This window comes from Mugil cephalus, chromosome 13 (assembly GCF_022458985.1).
Source record: "Mugil cephalus isolate CIBA_MC_2020 chromosome 13, CIBA_Mcephalus_1.1, whole genome shotgun sequence".
NCBI classification, from domain to species: Eukaryota; Metazoa; Chordata; class Actinopteri; order Mugiliformes; family Mugilidae; genus Mugil; species Mugil cephalus.
The window spans coordinates 10270469-10284168 of record NC_061782.1 but is presented as its reverse complement, the minus strand read 5'-3'; the positions used below and the strand labels follow the sequence as shown (position 1 = coordinate 10284168).

General features: G+C 43.8%; 2 protein-coding genes across 4 annotated transcripts; one reads left to right on the top strand and one right to left on the bottom strand.

Annotated features, from left to right (window-relative positions):
* Positions 1-2019: 2019 nt before the first annotated feature.
* Positions 2020-4497, top strand: LOC125019171 (vinculin). 2 transcript variants are annotated; one of them, XM_047603718.1, is made up of 5 exons: positions 2020-2574; positions 2654-2833; positions 2921-3093; positions 3173-3290; positions 3738-4497. In XM_047603718.1, the coding sequence occupies exons 1-5, from the start codon at positions 2425-2427 to the stop codon at positions 3936-3938; spliced, it is 822 nt and encodes a 273-aa protein (XP_047459674.1). In that variant the 5' UTR covers positions 2020-2424; the 3' UTR covers positions 3939-4497. The 2 variants fall into 2 exon arrangements, with proteins under 2 accessions (XP_047459674.1, XP_047459673.1); XM_047603717.1 differs by having other exon boundaries at positions 2654-3093.
* On the bottom strand, positions 4077-13319 carry LOC125019169 (zinc finger CCCH domain-containing protein 6). Of its 2 annotated transcripts, none has more exons than XM_047603714.1 (12): positions 12877-13319; positions 10712-10943; positions 10492-10614; positions 10162-10396; positions 9848-9990; positions 9581-9709; positions 9344-9458; positions 9127-9236; positions 8810-9042; positions 8309-8721; positions 8032-8208; positions 4077-7385 (listed from the first exon to the last, which is right to left on the bottom strand). In XM_047603714.1, exons 1-12 carry the CDS (start codon positions 12960-12962, stop codon positions 5863-5865), a joined length of 3519 nt encoding a protein of 1172 aa, XP_047459670.1. In that variant the 5' UTR covers positions 12963-13319; the 3' UTR covers positions 4077-5862. The 2 variants fall into 2 exon arrangements, with proteins under 2 accessions (XP_047459670.1, XP_047459669.1); XM_047603713.1 differs by having other exon boundaries at positions 8032-8211; positions 12877-13317.
* Between the last annotated feature and the right edge of the window lie 381 nt (positions 13320-13700).

Genomic DNA, 13700 nt, shown 5'->3' with positions numbered 1-13700 from the left:
GACACATTTCTTGCGGCATCTTCTGCATTTGACCAACTCTCAAGTATGACACAACAAATTTTGGTTTCAGATTCCTCTACAGAAATGGATCTGAACAGTATACAGCCAGAAGTTGAAGATTTCATATCTTTCACTGATAGAATTGCCCAAGTGGCAAACTTTGTCTCATCAGTGGCTGTTGATGCAAAGAGTTTGGAGAATGTGGAGAACTCACGAGCATGCCTCACTAGACTCAGAGCCCGCATCGCGCCTCTTTCACTGGAGTTGGCAGACAATTCAATGCAGACTGTTGAAAAGCTTCATGAGGTGTGTCAAAAATGGGAAGAAGAGACTAGTCAGCTTCAGGATGCTCTCAGCGATGTAATGGATGTGAGGGAGTTCACCAGTATTGCTATCAATGAGATGGTCAGTGACCGCCATGGATGCGACACTGCATACAGAGAGCAGAGCTACGAACTGTTTAACAAACATGCAACAAATCTAATTTGTCACATGAAGCTAGTAATTCGCTCTGTGAGGAGGAACTTGGACGGAAGCGATGACCCCATCTATAGGAACGGCCTCTTGGTTTTGCTGAAACAGGTTCAGTCATCTCAAAACAAAGTAGCTGAGGCAGTCAGAGACATGCTGCTTGGTTCCAGATTGAATGTGGAGGTGTACTCTACTTTTTCGGACAGTGTTTCCATGGTTATTAATAATTTTAAAGTGCTTAGAGGAGGACTGGATGGCCAACAGCATCCACACCTCTTGAGCCCGCTCAGAGAGACGGCACGTGAGCCTGATAGCTCACAGTTATGTGTAATAGTCAAAGAGACCTGTGAACTGGACCTGGATCATATATTAAGAAGGATTGAGCGTCCTGCTCTTGGAGTCATGGAAACTGATTCTCAAAAACAACACGGGGATGAGCATTTAGACGAGGAAACCATAGAAGCGGAACTGGCTCATAAATATGACAGCAATGATTTAAAGATCCCAGCTGTCTCTGGTGGACTGAAAGTGATCCACAAGCCTCTTGAATTTGACCTCTTGCCCCTGTTGTATGAAGTTGTGACTGTGACTAAAGGGAAAGATGTGACAGCGCTCAACCAGACCTGCACCAGTGTTCTCGAGCTGTCAAACTGTTATGCACAGGCTGCAAAGGAGGCCTTGGCCATCGTCGATGCAGTTGATTGTCAGACGTTGGAAAGCTTCAGAGCAGATCTGGTGTCACTAACCCCGCTGCTCGTGCAGACAGCTCAAGAGCTGGCAATGAGTTCGGCCAAGAGCACAGAAGGCATCTACAAATACAGCACACAGTTTTCTGACCTCATTAACAACATCCGAAAGGTTTTACTGCCAGAAGCTGGTGCCTGGTATCATGCTGTTTACTCTGAGCTGCAAGGGAATCTGCAAACTACTGCAGTGGGTGTCAAACTGCAGCTAAATGAAGTTATGAATTTGTGTGCTGACGTGGTTCAGCTCTTGACAACATCTGATTTAACCTCACAAACGGATGGTCAAGAAACATTCAGCGTTTTACACAACAAGCTAAACAAAGCCCAGAACAACACAAGGTATCTGGTAGAGTTCTCCAGTTCCTCATTGCAAGGACATGTGGATCAGCTTGATGGGCTTTGTATTCTCTGGGGTCTCTCTATTCAGATTTTACTGAAGTCTCTGGATAAAATTTTGGGAACATCAACAGCAATTAACCACTTAAACCCAAATAAACAGCTGTCAGTGTTGTCTGAGAACTCACTCCGAATCCAAGAGGCCGCAAGGCTCACCATCCTGAATTGCAAAAGTGCTTACAAATCAAAACAGTTAACAGGATACCAGGATGAATTAAAAGCACTGACTGAAGCTTTCCTTGAATCTGCAGAGGAACTTGACATGATGCCAAGTGTGATGCAACTTGCAAAATCTGAATTTCTTCAGAGACATCTTTTGATTAAGATTAGAGTGCTTTCCGGTCATTTAAGCAAGGAAAATAAGGACTATGACTCTGCATTTAAAAACATTGTCAGCATAGCTTATTTGTCGGCTGAACGATTTAGAGAGAAATACTCAGAAGACGCCGAGCAAAAATTTGAAAATGCAGCCCAGACGCTTACTGAAAATGTCAAATCTGCAACCAGGAGAGTCGAGGACAGTTTAAATTACATCCGTGACCCACATGCTCGTTCTAATCTGAGGTCAATCAATGACCACTTGACTTTTCAGATATCAGATATAATCAGCAGGGCGAGGCTTATCGTGGACACTCACTACATTTGTGACACACTCAGCTTGGATGTGCAAATACAGTGCTGGTCAGCAAAAGCTCACTATGTGGTAGAAGAGATCAGGAAACAAGATGGGATTCACCAGGATGCTAAAGACCACATCAAGGCTGGTCTACAGGGCAGAACATCCGAGGAAACCCACAAAGTATCGCCTGTGATGCCAACTAAAGTCAAAGAAATGGAATTTCCCTCTGACGCACTAATGACATCCTGGCAGAAAAGCAATACAGAAAAAGCAGATGCAGCAGCAGCTAATGTAGACATAGCAACTGTGGCTAAACATGGACCTAGAGCTATGGAGAAAGATGTGGGTATTTCATGGAAGATTTTAAAATTCAGTGATGCATTTGCACCAGAATAAATGATGGCCTCATTTTTCTCTACAGGATGGTGGAGCATACAGTTTATACAAAGAAGCCTCCTCACTGACCTACACCTCCCTTTTTCTAAAACAAGAAAGCCACAGCTGGGATCCCAAGGACAACAGAATCGTCCAGGTGACCAGGAAGATGGCTGACACAATATGTTACATGACTCAGTACTTGAAGAAGAAAGGCCCAATACCGGTAATGACCACCAGAGGTGACCTTACTGCCTTCACCTTATTGTTTGCATACATAATTATCCGCAATCTTTTTTTTTTTTTTTTTCAGAATAAAGAGGCGTTTGTTACTGCAGCCAAAGATGTCATCTCAAACTGCCAGTCAGTAACTCAATTCATCAGAGTTATTGCCAACCACAGCCTGGATAAACAGTGTGCGGTCGAGCTGTCCCTCATTGTTGAGCAGATTTTGACCATCACCAATCAGCTCAACATCATCTCCAGGTCGGACGAGTTTAAACATAAATCACTTATTGAAATTTTAGATAATGACACATTTTTTTTTCCCTTAATGTTTACATAGCGTCAATGCTGTAACACCTGGGTGCAAATCGTCTGATGAGATCCTGGTGAAGAATGCACAAAATCTTCTCCAGACAGTCCTGCGTGGGGTCCATGCTGCGGAAACAGCCTGCATTACGGTAAATCTAACACCAGTCTTTACAAACCTGTTATTATTTGATGTCCTCTCTATATATATTACCAAGACACAGCTTCAACTATACACTGATCTGCCACAACATTAAAACTTGACAGGAGAAGTAAATACAGCACAATCACCTGGACCAGACCAGGCAAACCCCATCCCATAGCAATGACACTCCTTGATGTCAGCAGCCATCCCCAGCAGGATGCAGCCTGGGACAAAATAGTAAATATGACAAACAGCAAAAGGTGTTGACCTGATCTCCAAATTCCCTAGATTTCAAAATGATCAAGGGTCTGTGCAGGAGAAGGCCCATGCCCATTTTCTGACGAGTCAGAACTGTTTTGGAGGCACAAAGGAGACCTACACAATATTACAAAGGTGGTCACAATGTTAAGCCTGATCAGCGTATGTTGTGTGATGGACTGCACTTTTGTTACAGGGTCTGAAGCAGCCTGAGCCGAACTCAGATGGTGCGGAGGCTACAGCGTTGTGTTTCCAGTGGAAAAGAAACCTAGAGATCCATCGAGCCCAGCAGACCTCTAACCCAAAAACAGATGAGCTGGGTTTGAGGAAGACGTCGTCTCATCCTTTAGCGCCCAGTCTAGCCCCTAAGGTTAACGTCCACGACAGCTACAAGTGACCATCAGAGGTTTAAAGTAAAGCTGTTAATTTGTGTGGAGCCCCTTAAATCCTATTGACACGTCAGGAGTGTGGATGGATGCCATGATACTAAGACAACGCAATGAAACTTCAATGTGTAATTCTGAAAAAAATCAGATGTAGTTTAATTTCTTTATTTCAGATACTCATAATAAAATCATTGAAATGATGGACATATGTGTTGTTAAAATGTCATACAGTATTATTATAACCATAACCACCGTACTGACCCATACAGAAAAAAAAGCATTATACTTTAAAACACGCAGAAACACACTGTACACGTGATAGAAAATAGGCATTTACAATGTGAGTTATGAAAAGAATAAAAAAGTAAATAGCTTGGTTTCAGTCAAACAGGAGCAGCTCACAGACACAAGTGTTTTTAAAACAAAGCAATATGCCACCTTAGGTCTACAACATTCACACACTGTAGCACACGAAACCTCATATAAGTTAATCTACAGTCAACTGCAACACAACTCTACAGTAAAAAAAAAAAATATATCATGAAGGTCACACTTGTAACATATTTACAACAAAATAGTATTTCTCTGTATTAATACGGCTGATTATGTTCTTCATTGATTCCTTATACTGTTTATATGGAGGAGGAACAGGGACACTGTAAGTAAAGAAAAAAGCTTTATTTACTTCAGAATATGGATTTTATCTCATAATTCTGCTTTTTTTCCAGTAATGTTAGAATTCTGATATGGACATTTCTCTCCGAATTTTTTTATTTTTATTTATTTTTTATTATTATTTGTTTTCAGAATCCTTTTTTCCCCTCCCACTTTATTTTCAGAATCCTGGTTCAGATATTTCTTGGTACTCAATCAATGCAATTCTTTATTTTTAGAATTCAGATTTTTTTCCCCCATTATTTCAGATTTCTGAGAACAAATGTAAATTGTAATGTTAATGTCAAATGTATAATACACATGTAAGAATTCTGAGAAAAAGTCAGACTTCTTGAATTTCTTTTCTTTTTTTCTTACAGCTGCACTGATCTTCCATTAGGAACGACTATGTGGTTAAAACAGATTAAAGGAGGTACACACTACTATTACTACTACTACTACTACTTAGAAATTTCTCAGCGTTTTGAGGAGTGCCAATGATGAATCAAATTAAGTAATCCACATGAATTTGACCTTTTAGTTAGAACATCTTAAAAAAAAAGAAAACACACTGTAGTCAACAAAAAATTCTCAAATGGTGCAAAGACTTTAGCAAGCTAGCTTCAATTTACGGATATAAAAACGGCACAAAGGACATGGGGAAGGCAATGAGCTCATAAGCAAACCTTTAGATATCAATATCAGCATATGTATGCATTACAGTAAAAACAAATATTCTGTTTAGATGATCTGACAAATCACAAAGTCACAGCAGGGTTCGTTGAAAAAATTAAATCCCTTATCAGAAAGAAAACAAAGCATAAACACAAAGAGATCTCATGATATAAAATGTTATAGAATTAATATGTGAATACAAAATTTCTAAAAACAAACATTTGTTGTTTTTTTCCCCCATTTTTGTGAATGAATTATCTTTCCTGCAGTTTAGTAAACAACGCGTCAATCCTTAGTGAAACCTTAACGGGGTAACATAATTCCCCTTTTTCTGATTGTTTAAACCACATCTGTGAAAATAACACAATAATAAAAGATCGGAACAAACACACGCTCCAACCACACTGCACTAATACGATCATGTTAAAAGGAACTGTAAATCCAGCATCGTCTCCGCGCTGACAAATGCTCGGCGTAGTATTTGACTCTATACAAGACTATGTACAGAAATAAATAGATTCATGTATAGCTCTATAAAGATTAATAGACCGGTCTCGTCAATATACAAATCTTATGCAACGTTTCTATGTCTCAACAGAGAAGTGATTACTGACAGAAAGGGGAAGCAGTGGGATCAAAAGTCTTGAACACATCTTTGAGTGTCCTATCGTCTGCATCCTCCTCTGGATCATCCTGTTTTGGTTCTTCCTCCACAGCCTCCTCTCCCTCCTCCTCCTTCTTCTTCTTCTCCTCCAAAGGCTCCTTCTTTTCCTCTGCCTCTTCCTGCACTCCTGTAGTGCCCTGTGCTCCTACTTTAGCCTGCCTGGGGTCAGTGTACTGGGGTCGGATGAGCCCGGCCAGGGCCTGGATGGGGAGATTATGAACTGCAGGAGGTTTGACAGGTGAGGCTGGAGGCTTTGTGGGAGAAGAGGGAAGTGGAGTCTCATCCGAGTCGGCGTCGGCGCTTTTAACATCCTCGAAAGAGCCGCTTCGCTGGGTTGGGGAGAGTGATTGTGCCGGCGTGTTGTCTTTCTTAGCAGGCTGTTTCAGAATCCCAGCCTTTTTAGGGGGCTCCGCCGGCTCCTTCTGGGCCTGCTCGGTTTGAGTGCGGGGATCGTAAAGGCTGATGCCCCCGAGGATTGTAGTGGGACTCTCCAGCCCTCCGCCAGATGACGCCAGTCGAGGGGCGTACGGCGGCAGCCTCTCCGGCTCCGGTTTGGCTCGGGCAGTGTGAGGAGAGGAGCTGGCGCTGGCCTTCTGTAACCTGGGGTCCACGAGCCCTCCCCCAGAAGACGGCTCTTTCGGTCCCAGCGGCTTGGAGTCCAGACTTCCCGTTCGCTTCAGTCTGGGGTCCAGAGACTTTTGCTGGCGTGGATCTACAGGTCTCTCTGTGGAGGATCGAGATTCCAAAGATCCAGTGGGCTGTCGACTCAGACGCTCCTTCAAACGGGCAGCTGCCAGTCTGGGGTCGGATGGTGGCGGGCTGGATACTGGAGGATGGTCGGGCAGACTTGTTCGATTCATCTGAGCGTCAGCAATTAAGGGTGGAAGGGGGAGATTGATGGAGTGCTCCTGTTTGGGCACTAGGGAAGGGATGAGGTCCTCAGGGGCCCACACCACTGTCTGAGCGAAGGCGGGTCGCTGGAGCAGAATATCCACACGGATGTGACTAAACTGCTTCAGCTGGCAACGAGGGTCCCTCAGCACCACCCCAGGGCTGGGGTCTAGAGGGATGAGAACAGCTCTGTCTCTGAGTTCCCTCTCGCCTTCTTCGTCCTCCTCTCCCGTAGGATTCTTCTGAGGAACCGGGTGGCTCTGCTGGCGATAAGAACTTGGCTCCATCGGTCTGATCTTCCTGGGGTCCCTTGAGAACCGTGGATCCGCACCTCCATCGGACTCCTTTTTAACATCTGGGGGTCGCTGTCTGGGGTCCATCTTCACGCGTGGGTCGCTGGGTTGGGCCCGTTCCTTCACCAGCCGGGGGTCACCCAGAGGTGGAGCCGCCGTGGCAGCCTGGAGGGTTTTGGACTGAGTCTGCTGCATCTCATTCTGCTTCTTTAGAGTTTTAAGGATGGACGAAACGCAACTCCCATCCTCCTCGTCGCTTGAGTACCAATTTGTTGTTTCATCTGCAAAAATACGGTGAAATCATATTTAAAGGTTTGATCGCTTAGAGCAGGGGTCTGCAACATTTTTCAAACCAAGGAGCCCAAACTGATGGAGGAATTAAGTAGAGACCCCCTGTATGTGTTCTATATTAGACTCTGAGAAGTACACAACTTATGTAACCTTGGCTTAATGGATGTTGATGGGAGCGAGTGTGTATATGCGGCCTCTTGATTGGCCCAGCAGTGATAGGGGCGGGGCCTACTGTGTGCAGGAGGCTTAGATTGACAGGTCTAGTGTGACGCTCTGTGTGTCACTAAATGAGAGAAGTGTTGCCATAAAGAAGACGTCTTCTGCCTCCATTTAGCTCTTTACAAAAATATGCTGGATTCATATTAATGTGTATTAAGAGAAATTTAAATTTAGGGGTGGAAAATAAATAAAAAATATATAAAAATGTTTAATCAACCAAAGATTTTGCAACTCCCCTGCAGTACCTCCGCAGACCCCCTGTTGAACACATCTTAGAGCACATTTTTACATTCTCTGTATGTCAAGGTTTGTTTGTGAGATAATGCTCCCGTGTAGTGACGGCCTATTTAGTCTTTCAGTGTTTTCATTGTATTGTAATGAATTTGGCAAAGCTTCTTCTTGCCTCTGGATACTTACCTCTGCTTGCATTATCATCCTGGATATCTGTAGTCTGTGGCTCACTCCCTTGTGGTTGTTGTTGTTGCTGTGTTAGGTGTAAAAGGATGGCTTTCTGTATTGCTGGTGGTAAAGACTGGATCTGAGAGTCTGCACCTATTTGCTGCTGGAGGTTCTGTAGCAGGGCCAGACTGGGGTCTACTACGGTGCAAACAAAGCAGAAACACACAATTTTTCAATCTCAGGAATTTAGGAAGTTTATCACTCTGTTGGGCAACAACGTTCATGTACCACTGACCTCCTTGTTGTCCAATACTCTGGTTTTGGAGGAAGTTGGTTAAGACCTCTACTGGATTCTGCCCCAACGGTGGAAGAGGGAATAGATTTTGCAGCATCTGCACATCCGGTATCGGAGGAAATGGAGGCCTCTGCATGTTCATCTGGGGGTTGAAATTAGGTCGGTTTCCGTGGAAGGGCGGAGGTTGACCCGGAGGGAACGGTGGCATCGGAAACCCCAGGGGTGGTGGGTGTCCTGGGGGGCTCTGCGGCATAGGCGGACCCGTTGGGTGACCCATGGGAGACGGTGATCCAGGGGGAGGAATAGGAGGAGCAGATGGGCCTGAAGGCGCAATTCCTCCACTCTGCGCGTCCTCTGAGCCGCCGCTAAACTGCCCCGTGCCGTCACCTTGATTCTGAGTAAAGTTGGATCCACTGAAATATAAAGAGAACAGTTTCAGGATAAGTTTGCAGAATTATTTTTTTGTTTCACTTCAGCTTGATTCCAGATTTTTCTGGTTACCTCAGAGCAATTTTTTGTGCCAAGTCTACAGTCGGTTGAACCTTGATTTCAAACAGGGAGGGGATCTTCTTCCCTGCTTGACCAGAGGCTCCATCTGTAGGACTGCTCTGACCAGGAGTGGGCAGCAACCCCACCCCAGGGGGAGGCTTTGGAAGTGGGGCAATACCCTGCTTCCTCAGATCCTCCAGCTCCAACTCATCCTCTCGGGCATTCTCCTCTTCAGTGTTGATAATCTGATAAATGAGGCGGATACAAAAAAATAAGACAAAATCCTTGACAATCAGACCCGAGTATTAAAAATCAAAGAATTATTTCACCTTATCGAGCAACTCTTTGGTCACATCAGTCAAAGCCTCGTGGGAGAATTTGCAATTGTCCCCTTGGTAACATTTGGCTCCAGTATGAAAGAACTTGCATGGGTATTCATGTGCGATCGCAGGTTAAGGATCAGGACTGATTAAATTGTACAGTGTGGTTTCAGTCAATTAGGCAATGCAATTAAACAAATGTAATCAAGAATATAGTCAAGGATATTGTGCATGTAAATGCAATTATCTCCTTTACTGCAGTATCCTTGGAGGTAGAATTTACAGAGTTCTTTTTTCTTATCTGGCACAACGAGCTCATGTTCAAACTTGCACTGTTCCCCCTGTATGAATATAGAAAAAAGAACATTTTACATGGCAGACAGAACATTTTAATCCTAGTTACAATATATATTTTACAGAAACTTGGCATAAATAGGCTTCAAGCAAGTTAATGCTACTATACCTTGATGCATCTACCCTCCAGGAAATACTTGCAGATGTATCTACCGTTGTGTTCGACTGTATGCTGATTGATGAACTCCTTGCTCATTATTGGCCGTTTCTTCTGAAAGCCAGAAGAATGTTTTCCTTCCTGTGACACAAAATGCACATTCAAAGTTAATCAGTGCAGTCAAAAGACGAAGCTGTGGTTAGTTCCATTCCCAGGTCGTCCTGTGGCATGGCCCATCGGCGGCCATCATGTAAAATCTAGTTGAATTTTGATACTTACGAGTGCCATGTCTTCCATGCACTGGTCTCCTCCTCGACCTCGGCCGCGTCCTCCCCAGGGCTTCCCCTTCAGCTTCTTATTCTTGTTGAGCATCCCACGTCCTCTTCCTGGTCCACTCCCTCGGCCTCTTCCCCTCTGCCCGACTGAAAAGGACATCGTAAGAATTAATCAAACCCTGTTCACCGTCCTGCAGAGAAGCACACCTCCATTGACTTTATGAATGAGGCATCTTCTGCTGCATAAAACTGACAGTAAATCTGCCTCAATTACTGCAGGAATGATCTGGTATCTAAGATAATGAAAAGCCCTCATACATTGTTGTTGCTTCATCCCCCTCATGCTCCCCCTGTGCATCTGGTCTTTGGGGTGGCGCCCCTTCCCCTGACTTGCTGAATCTTTGGACTGCTGATACTCGGACATGTCATCCTCGTAGTCGTCCTCCTCTTCGTCGTAGTCGTACTTGTCGTCGCTGTAGTCGCTGTACTTGTCGAAGTCGCCGCTCTTGTGTGGCGGGGACTTCTGTGAGTTGCCGTGGCCTCCTTTTGGGTGCTGACAGTCAAAACCAGAGAGAGAATACTGTCCAGCAACAGTGTTTATATGAATGTCAGTGCAACAGCAGCAAGCCGACTGTCATAAAAACTTACTAGAGAGGACTGGCCGTCAGCCTCGCGACTAGAGCCCTGACCCTTCCTGTTTTTGGGCCTTTCTTGTCGGTCGTAGTCAGAGTCATAACTGTCTGAACTGGAGCTGCTCGAGGGGGAGTGGTGCTGTAAAACATCAGGAGCATAAAGAAAACACCATCGAATTAGTTTACATAGCTGACTTTTATGCTTTAACTGCAGTAACAGTATAGCAGCATCTTACTTTCTGTCTGTCACGCCTCCTTCTCTTGGACCTCCTCTTCTCTCTGTTTTTTTTGTATCTTTTCCTCGAGTGTCTGTGGGCCTTTTCTTCCTTCTCTTTGCCTTTCTCTTTTTCTTTCTCCCTTTCCTTCTCCCTCTCTTTGTCCTCGTTCACCTCTGTGGCCTCTTTGTTCTCCTCTTCGATCCCGATGCCTTCGTCATCGATTTCTCCATCTTCCAGTTCGCCATCCTCTCTAAAAAGAGAAAAACAATGAGCGCATTGAGTATAAAAGACAAACTTTTTTTTTTATTACATGAGCAGCAAATCATCTAAAGAGTGAATCACCAAGAATCCCCCGCAGTCATGCTTGAATAATAAATTATATGATCATAATCTTTCCTGTTTATTCAAAACTATCATTTTCAAGTACGCCCTAAACTTTTCCTGTAATACAAACAATTTGTCAATAACTGAAGTTATTTCTCTGAACCAGAGAAAAGCTTCTTAATGAAATCCAAATTAAATTCAACCTCAGGCTCAGTCAGATTTATGAAAACCCCTGATTTCTATGAACGAGTCAATTCAGTCACTAATGACAGCCTGGTGACACAAATAAACATGATTCAGTGTGTGTTTATGAAAAGTAACAGTGAACTATTGATACAACACTGGAAAGTGGATGAAAGGCTTGAAGAACTCTCTAAAAGAATAATTACACAGATTGAAAACATTTAAAAACCAGCAAATCTTTATGGAAACATCCAAAGCTAGACACCGGAATAGAGTGAAGTTAATGTTTATTTGAGTTCACTACATCAGGGGTTCTCTTTCTGTTTGTCTAAAGAAGCACTAATAATCTCAAGTTTGTGTTTCTGAAACATGCGACCAGGTTAGTACTTCACATGCATGTAGATTTTCCAAACTTAGTAGCAGCTCTTGTAGCGCTTTTATGCCTGTTTTGCCTCAGATATTTAAAACATGAATCATATAATAAATGTTGTATTATAGGGAATAAGTCGTTTGCGTGGAAATATATCCCACAAAGTAATTCCTTTTAGAAAATACTGTGTAGGACAATTTCCACTCGTATAAATGTGCCAGTGTTGATATTCATATCGAGCCATTTCTGCTGATTCACAAACAAGGTGCAGGTGGGAAACAGAAATGCAATGAAATGGATTCAGTTTTTGCAGACACAAGATCAGACCAGGCTTCAACATACAGTAAGATATCACCACAGTACTGTACGTAAAAATCACTGTTAAAGCTGCAGAGACCTTTACACTCTAAAATGTCATAAATCTACCATTTCCACCTTTGACTGCAATGACTTGGCTAATTGAAGGCTGAGGTAAATCCTAGCAACGCTGGAATAATAATCCTTATGAGGAAAAAATCAAATATCTGCAGAAAAGTGTATTTCCAAGTGACACCATGTACCCACAAACATGAACACTCTGATCACATCTGAAATTCATATTGGAATTGTTAACGATCATTCAGCCCATTTTAAGAACTTTAAATGAATAAATGTAATTGAATTAAATCTGTAAGTGGTAACAGACGCCCAGAAGGTAAGCCAGCAAGCCTTTTCCATCCCCTAACAAAGCTGTGCACCAGCTGGTGTTTCTTCTTCTGTACTTTTTGACAGAACACCAGAGCAGTTCTCTTTGCTCACATGGTCTAACAGCCATGCCAGGACTACAGACAGATTACAAGGACACAGGCTTGGCCTAAACCCAGCAGAAGCGCATTCCCTCAACCCTGCGTGAACCCTGTCTCTTGCAGTACCGCCAGCTGCCCGGCAGGGGGGAGTAACAGTACGAAGATGGGCGTGGCGTTTACATCATAGTCATTTGCATAGTCTCCTGCAGATGGCAACAATGAAGCCATGAATCCCAGTACCACGACAACAAAACGATGAGCTCTGCTACCTTGCATGGAAATGATCATGAATGAGTCTCATCGACGCGGTGAGGTGAAAATCTAGGCTGCCTGAACAGCGCTATCCAACTGCACCGAAGAGGCATGCAAATAAAAGAAATAGGGGGGAAAAAACCGTGGAAATGTTTCTACACCTTGCAATTCGTGGTTAAAAGAGAAAACAAGTAACACAAGCATGTAGACCCACAGCACTGAAACGCACAGATGAGCGTATTAAGAATTGCATAAGAATGTTACTCGACCTTTCATCCCCTGCAAGCTCAGAGTCTGTCATGTTTTTGTCAAGAACAGGGGCTGGGGGACTGGAAACAAGGCTCACAGAAGCCATTGGAGAACGGATCTGCCTCCCTTCTCTCCGGCACAAGAGTGAGTTAACTCAGTCACTCAAGGAGACGCTGCTTTGTGAGAGATGCTGGAAGATTTCAGACTGGAAAAAACTCACGGTGTTACATGTCTCGACAGAGACAGTAAACAGACACTCTCCTCTTTCATATCAATGACGTTTTAACTCTGTGAGCGCAGCTTGATACCCCGCTTTGCTAATGTCCCGTCGGTTGACAGCTGCCATGGTGAGATAGAGGAGACGGAGGGAGAAACAGACAGAAATGTAACCATGTTCGTTGATTTCAGCATCTTCATAGGCTTTCTCAACAGGGACATCATCTCAAAATGGCTTCTGAGTTCTGCAGCACATTCCCCGATAATGTATTCTCCGTGTATTTATACCACCATCTGGATCTATCTAACTTGGGTACAGAAAGCCCCGTTCGCCCATTGGTCAAACATCACAAGACTCGTGCAAGCTGTGATTCCGATTGGTTAAAAATGATGTCCGTCAAGTTCAACATCTGCAACAACGAAGTGCATAAATACGCTCAGATTTGTCCTTGTTTAAACGTGTAACTGTGTGCGTTAGTCTGTTATAGCAACCCGACATCGTGCTAATTTGAGGGGGAAAAGAACCGACGCTGGGTATTTGTCGTTACCGATTTTTTAGCTGCAGCGTATTGTGTTGTAGCTTTTTTTTTTTCCGGCTACAGACTCCCGCGTACACGCATATCGTGCA

What these genes read in the sequence shown, in the direction of transcription:
- LOC125019169 (XM_047603713.1), bottom strand. Translation starts at nt 12,962, where the DNA reads ATGGCTTCTGTGAGCCTTGTTTCCAGTCCCCCAGCCCCTGTTCTTGAC. An exon ending in TGGAGGGTAGATGCATCAAG is followed by an intron (nt 9,459 to 9,580) that starts GTATAGTAGCAT and finishes ATATTCATACAG; the next exon opens with GGGGAACAGTGCAAGTTTGA. An exon ending in GGATGATAATGCAAGCAGAG is followed by an intron (nt 7,386 to 8,031) that starts GTAAGTATCCAG and finishes GTATTTTTGCAG; the next exon opens with ATGAAACAACAAATTGGTAC.
- LOC125019171 (XM_047603717.1), top strand. Translation starts at nt 2,425, where the DNA reads ATGCCAACTAAAGTCAAAGAAATGGAATTTCCCTCTGACGCACTAATG. An exon ending in CTAGAGCTATGGAGAAAGAT is followed by an intron (nt 2,575 to 2,653) that starts GTGGGTATTTCA and finishes TTTTCTCTACAG; the next exon opens with GATGGTGGAGCATACAGTTT. An exon ending in CAGCTCAACATCATCTCCAG is followed by an intron (nt 3,094 to 3,172) that starts GTCGGACGAGTT and finishes ATGTTTACATAG; the next exon opens with CGTCAATGCTGTAACACCTG.